At 37.1% G+C, this 17,632-nt stretch overlaps 1 protein-coding gene across 3 annotated transcripts in view; it reads right to left on the bottom strand.

The window, feature by feature from the left end:
• ACSL3 (acyl-CoA synthetase long chain family member 3) overlaps window positions 1–17,632 on the bottom strand; it is an 81,318-nt gene that overhangs the window by 4,794 nt on the left and 58,892 nt on the right. For all 3 annotated transcript variants that reach the window (XM_034955267.3, XM_034955269.2, XM_034955270.3), the window contains 8 exons: window positions 16,705–16,828; window positions 16,387–16,458; window positions 14,936–15,075; window positions 12,328–12,500; window positions 10,579–10,653; window positions 8,703–8,894; window positions 6,560–6,674; window positions 5,153–5,310 (listed from right to left, as the gene is read on the bottom strand). In XM_034955267.3, the coding sequence (XP_034811158.1) occupies window positions 5,153–5,310; window positions 6,560–6,674; window positions 8,703–8,894; window positions 10,579–10,653; window positions 12,328–12,500; window positions 14,936–15,075; window positions 16,387–16,458; window positions 16,705–16,828 (1,049 nt within the window). The remainder of the gene's footprint in view (window positions 1–5,152; window positions 5,311–6,559; window positions 6,675–8,702; window positions 8,895–10,578; window positions 10,654–12,327; window positions 12,501–14,935; window positions 15,076–16,386; window positions 16,459–16,704; window positions 16,829–17,632) is intronic.

Here is a 17,632-nt window from a genome sequence, read left to right as displayed (position 1 = left end):
GCAGTCCCTCCTTCCCCTACAGAAACATGGATTTAACAATGCTATATGGGCCTATTTATTGCCTGTATAAGAAACTCAGAAACCACTTAAGAAGTTCCTACACTCCGGGACAGAAGGAAACCAACCGCATCAAAGGCTGGTAGAAAAATGCAAGGCATTCGCTTGCCAGAGACCCTCCCCTCAGCACAGTACAAAGTAATAGGGAAGAAATCCCTAAGAGAAGGAGTGGAACAACATCCAATATTCTGACTTCTGGGGTGCAAGAAACTTGCTTCTGTCTTTCCTGAATCTAAATAACAGGAACAGGGCACCAGGTTGGGAGCTGTCAAGAACAAAGATTAACATGCACCAGAGGCTACAGTATCACAGACACTAGGTAGAGCTCCAGTACCATGGCCAACTACAGCACCAGTGAGGCCACAATATCACAGACAGACACCAGAGGGAGCTCCTGAGTAGAAACCAGCAAACCTCTTCAATTAGATTGTACCCCACAAACTCAAAAAGGACACAGCCTCGGAAAAGGCTTAAGATGGCTGGCTCTAGAATCCGTAGTAGGGCTGACTGGACAAAGTCCTCTCAATACAAAAGCAGACTGTAAGACAGAGAAAGGTAGCTGATTTTTCAAATGCTGACATCCCAACAAAAATAAAGACATACAAAGAAATAGAAAAACACAGGCTATCAAAAGATCAAATTAAATCTCCAGAAATAAACCCCAGAAAGACATGGAGATAGATGAATTACCAAATTCAAAATAACTGTCATAAGAATGCTCAATGAATTACAAGAGAGTACAGACAGACACCTGAAAAAAAAACAAGAAAACAACGCATGAACAAAATGAAAGTATAAATGAAAGAAATTTTTTTAAAATGAAGAACCAAATAGAAATTCTGGAACCAAATACAATAAATGGATTGAAAAATTCACTAGAGGATCGACAGCAACTTGACCAGGTAGAAAAAAGAATCTATGAACTCCAAGACAGGACTTCTGAAATTACTAAGAGAGGAAAAATGTAAAAATGAAGAGAACCTAAGGAATGAATGGGACACCATCAAGTGGAAAAATGCTCATTATAGGAGTTCAGAAAAAGAAGACAGAAAAGAGCAGAAAGCCTATTTGAAGAAATCATGGCCAAAACCTTCCTGTATCTGAGAAGAGAAATGGGAGTATAAATTCAAGCAGCTCAAAACACTCCACTAGGAAGAGAACTACACCAAAACACACTCGTAATCAAGCTGTCAAAAGTCACAAAAAATCTTGAAAGCAGCAAGAGAAAAATGACTCATCACATACAAAGAAGCTCTCATTGAACTATCATTTATCAGCAGAAAACTGGCAGGTTAGAAAATAGTAGTATTCAAAATACTGAAAGAAAAAAAAATTGTCAACCAAGAATACTGTAACCTAAACCTGTCCTTCGAAAATAAGGGAAAAATTAAGACTCCTTGATAAACAACAGTAGAGGGGGTTTATCACCACTAGACCAGTCCTACAAAAAATAATGATAGGAGTACTTCAAGTTAAAGCAAAATGAAAACAAACAGTAACACAAAACCATAAGAAACTACAATACTCCTTGGTAAAGGTAAATACATAGGCAAATATAGAATTCTGAAAGTAATTTGATATAGGTGTATAAGTCACATTTAAATCTGTATAGAATTTAAAAAACAAAGACATAAAAAGTAATTATGAATCTATATTAATGACTACACAATAAAAAGGTCTTTTTTGAGGGAGGAGCAGAGTTACAAAGGAGTCAAGTTTTTATATGAGACAGAAGATTAAGCTGTTATCAAACTAAAATATGCTGTTAATAATTTTAAGATGTTTTATGTAACTGTATTGACAACCACAAAGAAAATGTCCATAGAACATACACAAAGATAAAAGACAAGGGAATCAAAGAATGTAATTATACACACAAAAAATCAACAAAACAAAAGAAGGCAGCAAGAGAGGAAAAGCTACAAGATATACAGAAAATAGTTAACAAAATGGAAATAGGTACGAAAAGTCTTTCATATCAATAATGACCTGAAATGTAAATTAAATGCCCAATTAAAAGATACAGATTGACCAACTGAATATAAAACAAGACTCAAGTATATGCCATCCACAAGAAACACACATTAGATCTAAGGGCATGCGTAACCTAAAGTGAAGGATGGAAATAGATATTCCATGAAAATAAGAACCTAAAGGGGATGGCCATACTTAAATAAAACAGACTTTAAGACAAAAATTGTCACAATAGACAAAGAAGGACATTAATTACAATATAATGATAAAAGAGTCAATTCTCCAGGATGATATAACAATTACAAATATACGCGTAACTTGAGTGTTTCTAAATATATGAAGCAAACACTGACATAACTAGGGGAGGAAATAGAAAGCAATACAATAATAGTAGGAGACTTCAATACTCCACTTTCATTTATGAATAGAACAATCAGAAGATCAATAAGAAAAGTTATATGTAGAAAACTCTAAAGACACACACACAACCTTCATAACTAATAAAGATTCCAGCAAAGTTGCAGGATAAAAAAAATCAACATGAAAAATCAATTGCATGTCTATACACTAACAATAACTGTTCTGAAAAAGAAATTAAGAAAACAATACCATTTAATGTAGCATCAAAAAGGAAGAAATACTTAGGAATAAACCTAACCAAGGAGGTGAAAGACTTGTACCCTGAAAACTACAAAATGTTGCTAAAAGAAATTTTAAAAGACACAAATAAATGCAATGTCCTGATAAGGTTTAGTTCTGGGTCCCCACCCAAATCTCATCTCAAATTATATTCCCCATAATCCCGACATGTCAAGGGGGGAACCTGGTGGGAGGTGACTGGATCATGGGTGCGATTTCTCCATGTTGTTCTCGTGATGGTGAGTGAGACCTCACAAGATGTGATGGTTTTAGGGGCTCTTCCCCCTTCGCTTTCTCTCTCTCTCTCTTCATTTGCTCTCTCGCCTGCCGCCATGTAAGATGTCCCTTTGCTTCCCTCTCTCCCCTTCTGCCACAAATGTACAGTAAGTTTTCTGAGGCCTCCCCGAGCCATGCAGAACTGTGAGTCAATTAAAACTCTTTCCTTTATAAATTACCCAGTCTCAGGTATGTCTTTATAGCAGTGTGAGAACAGACTAATACATGTTCAGAATTTGTAAGAAACTTGTCAACTTAACTACGGGGGTGGGGTGGGGGGGGGAGGGTGCGGAATTCTGATTTAAAATGGGCAAAGGACTTGAATCGACAATTTTCTGCAGAAGATATGTAAATGGCCAACAAGTATATATAAGATGCCCAACGTAACTAATAAAAAGAGAAATGCAAATCAAAACCACAATGAGATATCACTTCACATCTGTTAGAATGGATATTAGAAAAAAATATACAAATGTTGGTGAGGATGTGGAGAAATGGAAACCCTTAATACCGTTGGTGGGAATGTAAATCAATAGTCATTAAGGAACACAGTATGGAGTTTCCTGAAAAAATTAAATATAGTATTAATAATTGCCATAGGATCTAACAATCTCATTTCTGGGTATATATCCAAAATAATTCAAAGCAGAATCTCAAAGCCATATTTGCACATCTATGTTCATCACAGCATTATTCACAATACCCAAAAGGTAGAAACACCAAATGTCCAAACACAGATGAATGGATAAAGAAAATGTGCAATATACATACAATGGAGTATTACGCAACCTAAAAAAGAAAAATCCTATCACATGGTACAATATGAATAAACCCTGAAGATACACTACACTAAATAAGACAGTCACAAAAGAATAAATACCGTATGATTCCACATGTATGAAGTACCTCAAGTAATCAAAATTTTAGAAACATAAAGTAAAAAGGTGGAGGGAAGGGGGAGAGAGGGAAGGGGAATTAGTGTAATGGGTATAGTGTCTCAGTTTTGCAAGATGAAATAGTTCTAAAGATCAGTTGTGCAATAATGTAAATACACTTAACACTACTGAATTGTACACTTAAAATGTTAAGATAGTAAATTGAATGTTATGAGATTTTTACTACAATAAAAGAAAGAAATATGCAAAATTAAAGACATAAAGTGCCTTGGGAGTAAAAAAAGATGTATTAACTCTAACTTGTAAAAGTAAACATAGAAATAATACACAAGGTTTCAGTCTTCAAAGATTAAAAATATTTCAGGAGTGGTTTCCAAAGGAATATACACTATGAGCAAAATCAATAAGGCATGTACCACAGGGCTGACTTAAAAGACTGTGTGGAATCTGACATTACTGAAATGTGAAGAGACTAAAAAGTAAATGCTGGAGCCTGGCATGGTGACACATGCTTGTGGTCCCAGGTACTCAGGAAGCTAAGTTGGGAGGATCGCTGCAGCCTAGGAGTTCAAGACTGGCCTGGCCAACATAGTGAGGCCTCATCTCAACAACAAAACAAAACAACAAAAAAATTTTTTTAAATTAGCTAGGCATAGTGGCATGCACTGGTAGTCCCGGCTACTTGGGAGGCTGAAGGGAAGAATCGCTTGAGCCTGGGAGTTCAAGGCTGCAGTAAGCTATGACTGCCACTGCATTCTGGTTCGGGCAACAGAAGAGACCCTGTCTCTTAAAAAAATAAATAAAATAAAAAATAATTCACGCTTGTTTTATGCTTGACACAACAACTCAAAAGACACAGATGTTTTTATTAGACCAACAATATTAAACTAGTCTTGGGCACTCCTCACCCCACCAAAAATGGTTATGAAACTATTAGTACAACCAACTAACAGTACTCTAACATTGTATAAAGTTTCAAAAGGAGTTCTGGCCTGATCACTATGGGCTAGTGTGGCCAGAAAACTGAGCAAGGCCTTGAAGAACAGCTGACATAAGAGAAAGGGTAACCCAGAAAGCAAAGGTTGCAGAGACAAGAACATTCAAGATACATGTACATCAGTTTGGTGGGAGTGGTTAATTTGTGTAGCAAGGCTTGAATGGGGGACTGATAAGTTTACTCTTCCATATACTAATGGTAGAAATGGTTTCTGAGCAGAAAGTAATGAACCCTAAACCTTAAAACAGGTTGAATGCATGTAAGTACTCTCTTCCCATCTCAGCTTTTAGTATCAGTTTAACCGAATACTCACCTGAAATAGCAGCTTCGGAAAGCACTTTAAGTACCTCATTTTCCATTTCACAACTGTTACACAGCTCCTCCCAAGTCCCTTTAAGTCCTTTCTTTCGAGCTAGTTCAGTTAGTTCCTTTTGATTTGGCACAACAAATCCAATGACATAAGAATGATAACTGAAATATAGAAAGGATAACAGATAAGGAACAAAATGGTAAACTGTGTTGACTGCAGTTATTATTACAGTGACAAGTAGTAAATAACTCCTCATTTTTTTAAAAATGCATGTGCCATACTTGGCACTGGCATATCCATTTCATGCAACCGCCAGTTTTACTGTTTGATTCATAATATTTTCCAATGCTTTGGCAGAGTTCGTTGCTAAATAAACTTCAATCTGACATTTCATGACGAATTTCAACTATGAAAAACTGTTATGAATACCGCCATGTACACATTTTAAAAGAAAGTTACAAATATTAGAATATTCACCTTTAAACCCTATCAGTATTTCATAGCATGTGTTTTAAAAAACTAAAATTTAACATAAATTAAAAACTATCTTAAAAATTCAGCAACAAATCAAAATGATGTGAATATATTCTTTTTTTTCTTTTGTTATCATCAGAATTTGTATTGATAGAGGAACTCTGACTATGCCCAACGAAGGCAAATACTTTTTTGAAGGCCATAAAATAGTAACATCAGAAAGAAGATGCTTCTGGTTACTATCACATGAATAAATCCAGATCTGTATCATCACTAAAGAAAATACTAAATGGCTAAAGACCAGAATCATTTATAAATAAATGCAATTCATTTCTAACTTGGGCTGTACCCCCAACATCTGTTTCTAAATTAGTTTTTCTGATAACAGATTTTATTTTCCCATAATAATTCATGTCAACTGTCGTAGACAGGTTCCCAGCTGCCTCTTCATCATCATGAGGTGGGGAGGCTGTGTGTTTAGGCTGCAGCTTAACACAGCTTACATAGGAGCCCCAAGACCTGCCTGGAGTGCCGAGCAGGCTCAAGTGTACAGCGGGAGTAAGTAAGCAGCACACTCCTCACTGCCACTTCTTTACTCCCCATTCCTCTGGAGTAGTTCTGTGAAGCTTCCCCTGCTGAGGGACAGGTAGGTAGGGGTACCAAGGCAGCAGGAAGGAAGATTTTATTTTCTTCACCTCCCTACATGGGACACTGCAGTGAGACGTAAAGCAGAAAACAGGGACAGAGAGAAAGATCAGGGGAAGCCTTACAAGGAAAAGAGTCAGCTAATGGCTGCAATGAGAAGGAGGCCATTCCCACAAGTAACAGATAGGAAGAGTTCTCGGAACATTTTTACAAAGAAGGTCCATACAGGTAGGAAATGTCTATGGACATCAAATATTTTAAGTAAAAGTAGTATGAATTCCACGTTCTTACCTGTTTGCATATGCACAAATGTTATCTACTAGTGGAAGATTCTTCAAAGCTGCCTCTACTTTCCCAAGAGAAACATATTCCCCTGCCTGTAGTTTTACAAGGTCCTTTTTACGATCTGCAAAACAAAGAAAGGTGGAGAGGGGAAAACAATGAGTAATAATATTAATAACATTTAATACATATATAAATATTGGCCATTCTCTAAGTAATTTGCTATCAAATTATTTAAAACTTTGCAAGATTAAGCATTAATGGTTATGCTGAAATTAAAAGCACATATTAAAATTAGGCCCTAATTTTTGTACAGCTAAATACATGCTTTTAAAAGAAAAACAGGCCAGGTGCAGTGGCTCATGCCTGTAATCCCAGCACTTCGGGAGACCGAGGCAGGCACATCACTTGAGGTCAGGAGTTCGAGACCAGCCTGGCCAACATGGTGAAACCCCGTCTCTACTAATACGAAAACTAGCTGGGCGTGGTGGCGCACACCTGTAATCCCAGCTACTCAGGAGGCTGAGGCAGGAGAATTGCGTGAACCCAGGAGACAGAGGTTGCAGTGAGCTGAGATGGTGCCACTGCACTCCAGCCTGGGCGACAGAGCAAGACTACATCTCAAAAAAAGAAAGAAAGAAAAACAATTAACTTCTACTTAATGGACTCCATTAGCAGGGCTTCAAGTATGTTCTTCTGAACAGGTTTATTTCTGGTATCCATTAGTACCAGGCAGGTGAAGAAGATATTCAATGCCATCTGCAAGTTCACAACCTATCTGGAGACATGCATAATGCAAAAACGTATTACTTCAATACATTGGTACTACAATGGTAGTGCTAAGTGTTAAGACTCTCCAACCTGGGGATTTGGAAAAAATTCTTGCAAGTGAGGCCTGAGCTGAGGGTTGGTTGGTTGGTTGGTTTTGAGATTTTGAGACAGGGTCTCACTCTGTTGCTCATACTGGAGTGCAGTGGCACAATCACGGCCTCCTGGGCTCCTGTGATACTCCCACCTCAGCCTCCCGAGAAGCTGGGATTACAGGCCTGAGTCACTATGCTCAGCTGCTTGAGCCGAGTCCTAAGGGAAAAGTGAGAGGTCAGGTGCAACAACACTGGCAAAAGCCAGAAGAACATCAGCTCTAATTTCAGCTGCATCAAGGAGGAGGAGGAAAACAACTGACGATGAAGGTGAAGAGGGGAACAATGTTAACAGGGGCACCGTGAACTGAACTTCTAGGAGACATTAAATGGTTGTGGCCAGTAAGATCCATGTTTAGTAATTACATGGTGGCAGTGAGAGGGTGTGTTTAAGGGGGTAAGCATGGCAACAGAGAAATTATTGGGAGAGGGTGGCAGAAGGTACAGGCCTGACCAATGATCAAGTAAGAGAGACAAAGAGAGAAGAGTATGATTTTGAGACATAGCTCAAAAAATAAACTAGTGGGATATAAAATAGGCATGGGAAGCTGACTGAAGAGAACAGTCTTGAGTCTCCTCCCAGGTTTCTAGTTAGCAAGACAGGGATAGAAATGCCATTAACTTTTTTTTTTTTTTAGACAGAGTCTTGCTCTGTTGCCCAGGTTGGAGTGCAGTGTCGCGATCTCCGCTTGCTGCAAGCTCTGCCTCCCGGGTTCATGCCATTCTCCTGCCTCGGCCTCCCAAGTAGCTGGGATTACAGGTGCCCAACAAAGACACCACACACGGCTAACTGAAATGCCATTAACTTTTTAAAAAAAAAGAACCTAAAAGGAGAAGCAGAATAAGGTATTTTTCAACCCATATGAGTCATAGTACTTGAGCTGCCTGGCTTTCCTTTGTTCTCCTGGGCAAGGCAAGGGTGCAGTTCAGACTGTGAGAGCTCCATCCACTAATCTCTAGATGTCAGAAACACAGGCAGGAAAGAATGACTAAAGGTTATCTAAGAGTAATTTAAAATACCACTGCTGCTGAACCATCTTTGAGAACTCATAACATGTCAGGCCTCATAAATTCCACAGTCCGTAATATTTTATATTCCAGGAGTGATGCAACAACCCAAACTAAGATTACATAAAGATTTATATTATTCAGCGCCTCCTCTAAATATATTGTGCTTCTTGTGTAAACTATTTCAGAAACATTCATTTTCAAAAAAATATTAGATGACTTACCAATAATCTTTAAGCATCCATCGGGTTCAAACTCTCCAATATCCCCAGTACAGAGCCACCTTTGTCCATTTTCATCTTCAAAGAAATCAGCTTTTGTTTTTGCTTCATTTTTGTAGTACCCCATTGTCACACTTTGGCCCCCAATAAGAATTTCACCCCTGGGGTGTGGTTTATCAGTATTAAAGTATCCACCTAATAAAATAATAATTGAGTTAATAGTTGAGTTAAATACAACACATGAAAATTTGAAACTATTAGTTTCTAAACAGTCATCTTATTTTAATCCAATTAGAACTTCCCAAAGGAAAAAAGGCAGACACTATGAATGAACAAAGTTTATCAATTTAACAGTAGGCACAAAATCTCAGTTGCTAAACCATAAGTATTTATGTTTTCAAACTTCTATTCCGAGAAAAAAATTAAACTCTAAAACCCAACATCTTCCATTTGTTGTGTAAAATTATAAATACAAGAGACAAATTATTTGAAAGATTCTGCAACATCTTAAATATCATATTGATAAACTGACAGAAGTATTAAGTCATGCAATTAATAGAACAAATCCCTATATAAGAATGAGTTACTGCTGGGCCAGTGGCTCATGTCTGTAATCACAACACTTTGGGAGGCCAAGGAGGGTGGATCGCCTGAGGTCAGGAGTTTGAGGTCAGCCTGGCCAACATGGTGAAACCCCACCTCTACTAAAAATACAAAAAATTAGTCGGGCATGGTGGCGCACACCTGAAATCCCAGCTATTAGGGAGGCTGAGGCAGGAGAATCGCTTGAACCCAGGAGGTGGAGGTTGCAGTGAGCCGAAACCATTGACACTGCACTCCAGCCTGGGCAACAAGAGCAAAACTCCGTGTCAAAAAAAAAAAAAAAAAAAAAAAAGTGAGTTACTACACATTAAGATTTATTCTTATAGATAATTTCAAAATGACTCCAAGCCTAAATGTATTAAATATTCCCACTAATTCTGCTAAAGATAGCTAAAAGACATCCAAGCCTTAGAATCTTTCTTTATTTATTTATTTTGGAGACGAGAGTTTCACTCTGTCACCCAGGCTAGAGTGCAGTGGTGCAATCTTGGCTCACTGCAACCTCCACCTCCCGGGTTCAAGTGATTCTCCTGCCTCAGCCTCCCAAGTAGCTGGAATTACAGGCACGCACCACCACGCCTGGCTAATTTTTGTATTTTTAGTAGAGACGGTTTCACCATGTTGGTCAGGCTGGTCTCGAACTCCTGACCCCATGATCCGCCCGTCTTGGCCTCCCAAAGTGCTGGGATTACAGGAGTGAGCCACCGCGCCCGGCCAGAATTTTTATTTTTACTTGATGTAGAGGAAAGGTGCATCCCAATAAAACACAGATAATTTGTATATTTTAACAGGATCAAATAAATTTTTAAGTGACCATTATTTTAAATGGCATGAGAATAAACAGACTTCTATGGAATTGCAGTGAAAATTTCCTTCTAATAATACAAGGTTGAAGCCCTCAGAAAAAAAAGAAAAAAATCATTTAAAAATCCACAATTTCATAAAATAAATTTTATAATTTTACTTCTGCAAAATAAAGTTAAGATCACTCCTAATTTATTGACATTATTCACTTATTAGTACATTTCTCAAGTTTTTGCCATAATTCTTACTTGCATCTACGTAATAAGTAAAATGAAAACAATAATAGTTCTTCAGAAACATCTTTGAAACAAGAAAAATAAATGCATTCATATAGTTCGAGATAAAACACGTCTATCACAAAGGACAAAAATGAGCACTTATGGGTGTTTACATTCTAAAGCAAGAAAGTGAAGCACTAATTTTCAAGTTTAATACTTTAAAAATTAATGCTGTGGTTAAAATAGTATATTACCTTCCTCCCAGTTTTTTAATTTGATTTCACAGCAAACTAATGGTGCTCCCACTCTGCCAGTATTGTAGTCCCACACTAGGAATTAAATGAAAAAAAGGGTATTTGAGAACAGTAGCTAATACATTGCTTCATTTTTCTAAATTACCAAAAATGATTATTTATCCTAAGGCTGAGATATCCCCAGCTATTCCTTAAAAGCAGAAGTCACATATTGGTGAAGCACAGGCTGTGAGGCCTGTAGAGTCGTATTTTTTGGCCTACATTGAGGTTTTTGTTTTGTTTTGTTTTTTAAATTAGTTATTGTCATTCTTAAAAAATCAGGAAATTTTAGATGTAAGTGTGGAATCGCCAGCAACAATGGGCCCACATTTCAGGTACAGCAGAACTGACGGCCTCTGTTAGAGAGGGCATGCCTGCTCCTGTTCCCTCAGAATCAATCCTTACCCATCACATTGTCTTACATTAGGGCCCACTTGACTCATTTAAATAGGTAGCTGCCTGGTTCTTGAGTTTGAAATCCCTGTCTTAAAGGATGATGAAAACAATGGTTTACGTCTATTCTACTTTCTTATTAGGCCTCACCGATGTGCAGTATAAAACACCTCTCTAATCTTTTCCCATGTAATGTATCACCATTTCAAAGTGAGATCTCTGCAGGCTTCCATCAGCTTATGCTATCACACCCTATTTAAAATTAATACAGCAATAGCTCAAGAGCCAGACTGAAGAATAAGACTGGTGGCTTTCAAGGATGTGAGGAAAGAACCCTCCACTATTATGAATTACTATTGCATTATGTTTCCTCTTCAAAGACCAAATATCAGAAATGAAAGGCTGATATTTAACATTTTAAAGACTTTTATTTAACACATAAACTGTTACTGATTAATCATTCAATTTGAATCTTAAAAATAGAAGAAATTAAGGATCCTCAGAAGAAAGAAATCCCCTATGCATGTATTTAAGATTGCTTATTTCCTACAAAACATGACTTAGAACTAGCTTCCAAAAATATACGAAAACAGAGAACATAACTGAAGAACAGAAAAATGAAGTAATACATGAAAATGGTATACAGAGCCACTCAAAATAAATAGGGAAAAATCAGTTATGAGGTTTTGTATCTATCCGTATATAGCAAATACAAAGTAGGAGAAGCACAGCTGTATCCTGTACCGGAAAGCAAAATAACTTTCTCCCATAAAAGGGACACATGAGGTCCTATGCGATTCATCTCAGAACTGCTGATTAGTTGGTAGATCTCCTCCTCAAACACAACCACATGATAAACTCTGGTAATAATATTCCCTAGACCAGAACCTAGTTCCTTCTCTAACACTTAGAGAAATCCTCATTAACATTTCTGAACCTGAGCCTTAATATACTCACCTACACAAATAAACAAAAGCACCTTAAGTTTTCTACATAAAAAGAAATTTAATCACTGATGTGAGAAAATAAATGTACACAAAACAGTGTTTGTTACTAAAGTTTCTTTTCCAAAATGCTAAGTGGTTTTTAATATTACCTATCAGTTTGATATAAAAACTTCTCCAGATAAATTATTGACCCTAGATGCATCTAATACATTCTAAAAATTGATATCAATGATCATAGTACTTGGAATCCACCATTATTCTGCCTCACAAACACCTTACTACTCTTCTCCTATATATTTGCAGAAAATATCCCATACCCCAAAAAAACGTCTGGCATCACACTCCAGCCTCTGACCATGGAGAACACTACCTTCGGAAATTGTTCCAGCCCCAGCAGATTCAGTGAGTCCGTATCCCTGACCAACAGGACAGCAGAAACAGATGTTCATGAATCGCTGCGTGGTTGCAGAAAGTGGAGCGCCACCACACAACAGGAGACGAATATTTCCCCCTAGCAAGCTTCGAACTTTCCGGAAAACAAAGCTAAAGAAAAAAATTAGAGAACCACAGGATTTTAAAACTGAATGGGATTTTCCAAATCACTTAAACTAATCCCCCAGTTTTGATATGAGAGATTTTGAGATTAAGTTACTTATCCAAGGTCACACAGCCAATTTGGAGAGTCTCTTGAGCCCCAAATGTTAATTTTTTGAAGTTCAACAAGGTAAAGAATTTATTATTTCCTCTTAAGAGCTTTTCAAGTAATATTCGAATTTGAATCGTCAGGTTTAGTTTTGTATAGTGACAGGAAAACCCTTGCTTATGGCCACTTTTATATCATTATTTACATAAAATATTTATCATATATTAATGCTGAACAATTCTATCATCTTTATGAAATGTATTAAAATCAAATTAATTTTTGCTTTAATGTACTTTATTAGAAACGTGTATAATTTGTATACCACAATCTGTTTTTAAAGTTTCACTAATTCAAGCTTTGAAGTGTTTGTTAAAAATAATCTAGTAAATTATCTGTGAAGCATTTTAAAAAGGAAACAAGTTAAACATCTAATTGATGTTTCTGAAAATACACTAATACAAAGATTGCATTCTGCCTTGATCAAAAAGGACAGGTAGTACTTAAAAAAAAAAAAATCTTTGCAAAAGGTGAAGACTACACAGTGACAATTTTTAAAAAATGGTATTAACAGACTTTTCAAATCAGCTTTTACAGTTACCCCTTGGCATCCAGTCCTCTGGATACCAAAACCCTCAGATGCCTAAGTCCCTTATATAAAATGGCATAGTATTTGCATAAAGCCTACACACATCCTCCAAAATACTTTAAATTATCTCTAGATTACTTATAATACCTAATACAATATAAATTCATTGTAAATAGTTGTTATACTGTATTTTCTTTTCCACTGTTATATTGTTATATTTTATTGTTTTTTCCCCAGAATACTTTTGATCCACGGTTGGTTGAATCTAAAGATGTGGAACCTGTCGATACAGAGGGCCGACTTTACAACTCACTGAAGAAATAACTAACGTAAGGCAGGAAAAAAAATTACTAAGTTCTAAATTATGTGAAGCATCTGAAAACTATATTAATATTACCATAAAAAATACTTTGAATGTCATACTTCCATTTTCTAACTTCTAAGCTATTTTATGATCAAATCATAAATCTATGTACTCTATTAACACTACACAAATACAAGTTGGAACAAAACTGATCATTTAAAGCTTTAAATACAAAACATTTAATTATATTCATACTGAAATAAATATAAAAGCAAAAGAGAAACTATTTCTCAAAATAATTAAAACTCCCTAAGTGTTCACAGAAAATATAAACTCACAAATAGCAAAATCTTAAGTGAAAACACACTTTTAATGACATCGCAGGTTTTTTAAACTGCTCATACTATTACAAAGGTTTTTTGTTTGCTTGTCTTTTAAAGAGACAGAGTCTCACTTTCACCCAGGGTGGTGTGCAGTGGTGCAGTCATTGCTCCCAGGCCCAAATGATCCTCCCACTGGGGGCCCAAACAACCCTCCTACTTCAGTCCCTGAAGTAGCTGGGATTACAGATATATGACACCATGCTCAGCTAAGCAGAGAAGGAATCTTGCTATGTTGCCCAGGCTGGTCTTGATCTCCTGGCCTCAAGCAATCCTCCCATGTCAAGATGGATTTTTTTTTTTTTTTTTTTTTTTTTGAGACAAGAGTCTCACACTCTGTCGCCCAGGCTGGAGTGCAGTGGCGCGATCTTGGCTCACTGCAACCTCTGCCTCCCGAGAGAGTTCAAGCAATTCTCCTGATTCAGCCTCCCTAACAGCTGAGACTACAGGCACATGCCACCACTCTGGCTAATTTTTGTAATTTTAGTAGAGATGTGGTTTTGTCACGTTGGCCAGGCTGGTCTTGAATTCCTGACCTCAGGTGATCTGCCCGCCTTGGCCTCCCAAAGCACTGGGATTACAGGAGTGAGCCACCGTGTTCAGCCAGGATGGATTTTTTTTTTTTTTTTTGAGACAGATTCTCGCTCTGTCGCCCAGGCAGACAGATCGTGCAGTGGCGCAATCTTGGCTCACTGCAAGCTCCGCCTCCTGGGTTCGCACCATTCTCCTGCCTCAGCCTCCTGAGTAGCTGGGATTACAGGCGCCCGCCACCAAGCCCCGCTAATTTCTTTTTGTGTTTTTAGTAGAGACGGGGTTTCATTGTGTTAGCCAGGATGGTCTCGATCTCCTGACCTCATGATCCACCTGCCTCGGCCTCCCAAAGTGCTGGGATTACAGGCATGAGCCACCGCGCCCGGCCTGGGATGGATTTTTTTTAAAGAGTTCTCTTGACTTTATGAAATATATTTCTTTCTTATAACTATCTCAATTAATTGGGCTATTAATGTGAACTAAATGATTAAATTATCAAGAGGAGAAAGAAGGAGATAGAGAGTCTTTACTTACCTGTCGCACAGTGGAGTATTACGTCCTTTTGAAATCTGTTCCATTTTGTAATTATAGGCCAGAATAAACAGATTACGTTGAAAACTACTCATTTCACTGACTTTATTCATGACATTTTTGTAGATCCGATCCATGATTTCCTAAATGTATAAAAATGAGTTTAACATAGTTAATAACAGCTGCCTTACATATTCACTTAGCATTAGATTAACATTTCTAGCAATATTAAGGCATTTTAAAAGAAGTACTCTTCAACTGTGGATGTGATTCAGCAAGAAGGAAAAAACCTTTTGTGAATTTTTCAAAAAGATGTATCCTATCAAGATCAAACTTTTAAAATCGAACCACAATTAGTTTAAAAATAAAGTTTCCACAAAAATAATTTTTAAAAGCAGAAATATATCTAGATACTCATATAAATTGTAAGATATTCTTTATATTGCTTTGCTTATCTTACTAATTCTGAACTAAAACCTACTCACAAAATAAACGAACAACCGTCTGAAATGGTTTTTCAAAATGTCCTAACTTTATCTTATAAAAATATACAGTACCACATTCTTTGCTCACAAAAAGACCATGCAACGTTTGGGGGTTTTTGTTTGGCTATTTGTCTTTCGATACTGCACCAGGAAGTTTTCCTTGTCTGTGCTGCATTTTGCTTGCTGGGTCCATTACTGTGAAGTATACTTTAATGACTTAAAATAATGTTTCCTCCACAACTTTAAATTATACGTCATTTTTAAGTGAACTAAGAATTTAAGTTGGATACTAAAGAAACTATAATTATAGAAAGAAACTACGAAACTACTGATTATTTATATTTGACTTTGAAGTAACTATGTAATTATTCTTGACGTAAGCATTTAGGTACCCGACAATAATTCCCATCATTTCCAAACAAACTCAGCCTATGTTATAAGGAGCCAGAAAATCACTGCTGCCCCATTTCCCTTGTCTTATTCCCAGGCCCCTATATTATGTAAGGATGAACAGCCCCTCTTAAGTCCTTCAAAGCTGCACCAGCTTCTCTGTCACTTTGTTTGGTGTTTAGGCCAGACTTTCCCTGAGGACTCAGGAGGTAACTATACAGCTTGCTTAAAAGAAGGTGATCTCACACTTTCCCTCCTAGCTCTCAATAGGCTTCAAGTGTCAATGAATTCACAAACAGATATCATGAAAATAATTTTTATTTTAACAAGAAGGTATTTAGGCAAACGAGTTGATAATTACACACAGAAGCTGAAATTAAGTTGAGTGCTTAGTAAATAAGAAAGCAAGCTAAAACAAGACTGAAGAAATCCCATAGCGCCTAAAGCAAGATTCATAATCAATAAGGAATAAATCCTACATAAACTACCTTGTCAACAATATATTTTTCACTAGCACTAATGCTTTGTAGCGGGTGATACTTCTTTAATACTCAATATTAAATAAGGGTCACTTCTTACCGGAACTGCTGCCATCAGTGTTGGTTTCAACATGGATGTATCCCCTTTGCTTCCTTTTTTAATTTTTGAAGACTACAAAATAAGAAAAAGTGATCCATATAAAGTGATCCTTATTTTTAAAATTCAATGGTATTCTTAGATCAAAAAGCCTATTATAAATTATTTTAATGTACTTATAGTCTAAGAAGCACTTAAAAGGCTAAAGCTCATTTTAAAATGAACCATCGCTCTCGCAATATACTGTCATACTGACTGAAAAAAATGCATTACAATTCACTATGATTTTTTAGTATTTCAAGTCACAGACATTGAACTTACCTGATCTGCTAAAGTCTGTGGTGAAGAGTAACCAATGCGGCATCCGTGAGAAAGACAGACAAGCTCAGCACTTAATTCTAGAACATGGGCCAGAGGCAAATATCCAATGTAGACATCTTCCTCTCTAAAAGAAAAGGGAGACGTCAGAAACAAAAGTGCCAAAAGTGCCCTATAATGGGAGCAAGCTTGAAGGCACATGGAAGGGCCCCAGGGCATCAATTTGCTGGTCAAGTGTGTATGTGTTTGTGAGAGAGAGAGAGAGAGAGATAGGTGAAAACAGAGGATAGACAGATGCTGGGGATGGGAGGGAAAAAGAATTACAGCTCAACCTAAAAGCAAGGAGGCGCACACTTGCAGGAAGGAATGCTGTTTCCCGTCCTACTTAAAAGCACTCAGGAATTATAAGCGTTGCTGAAGCAAAGTACTGAGGCACAAGAAACAGTGGCTTAAACAAATAATAATATAGGGTTCTTTTGAAGAACAGAAGAAATCATCCAAGGAGGAAATGGTCTTTACATCTAGTGGGTTGCCAACCAGAAGAGTTACAGTAGAATCTGCAACTATCTGCCAGAAATTTTACAGATAAGACTCTTGTTGTGGGAATTGGATTACGTAATAAATTAGATCTTAATATACAGAAAATGTGTAAGTATTTGTATGTACTTCAAGAGCTGCCCCCATAACCAAAATATAGAAGGTAACTGAGGCAAACCTGTAAGAAAATTGTTGCACTTAATTTTTTCTGAAATGTATGCATACGTAAGAGACATTCCTCCATCCCCAAGTTCAATACCATAGCAATTACGTGAGTGTGTGTGTGCGTGTATGTTTGTAATTTCTGTGCATAAAAGCATCAAAAATATCCAACCACTGTACCCTATCGGTCATCAGAATACCAATTGCATCTCTGGCAATGTTTCCTTGACAG

Source organism: Pan paniscus, chromosome 13 (assembly GCF_029289425.2).
Source record: "Pan paniscus chromosome 13, NHGRI_mPanPan1-v2.0_pri, whole genome shotgun sequence".
In the NCBI taxonomy this organism is placed as follows: domain Eukaryota; kingdom Metazoa; phylum Chordata; class Mammalia; order Primates; family Hominidae; genus Pan; species Pan paniscus.
This window is presented reverse-complemented; position numbering and strand designations above follow the sequence as displayed.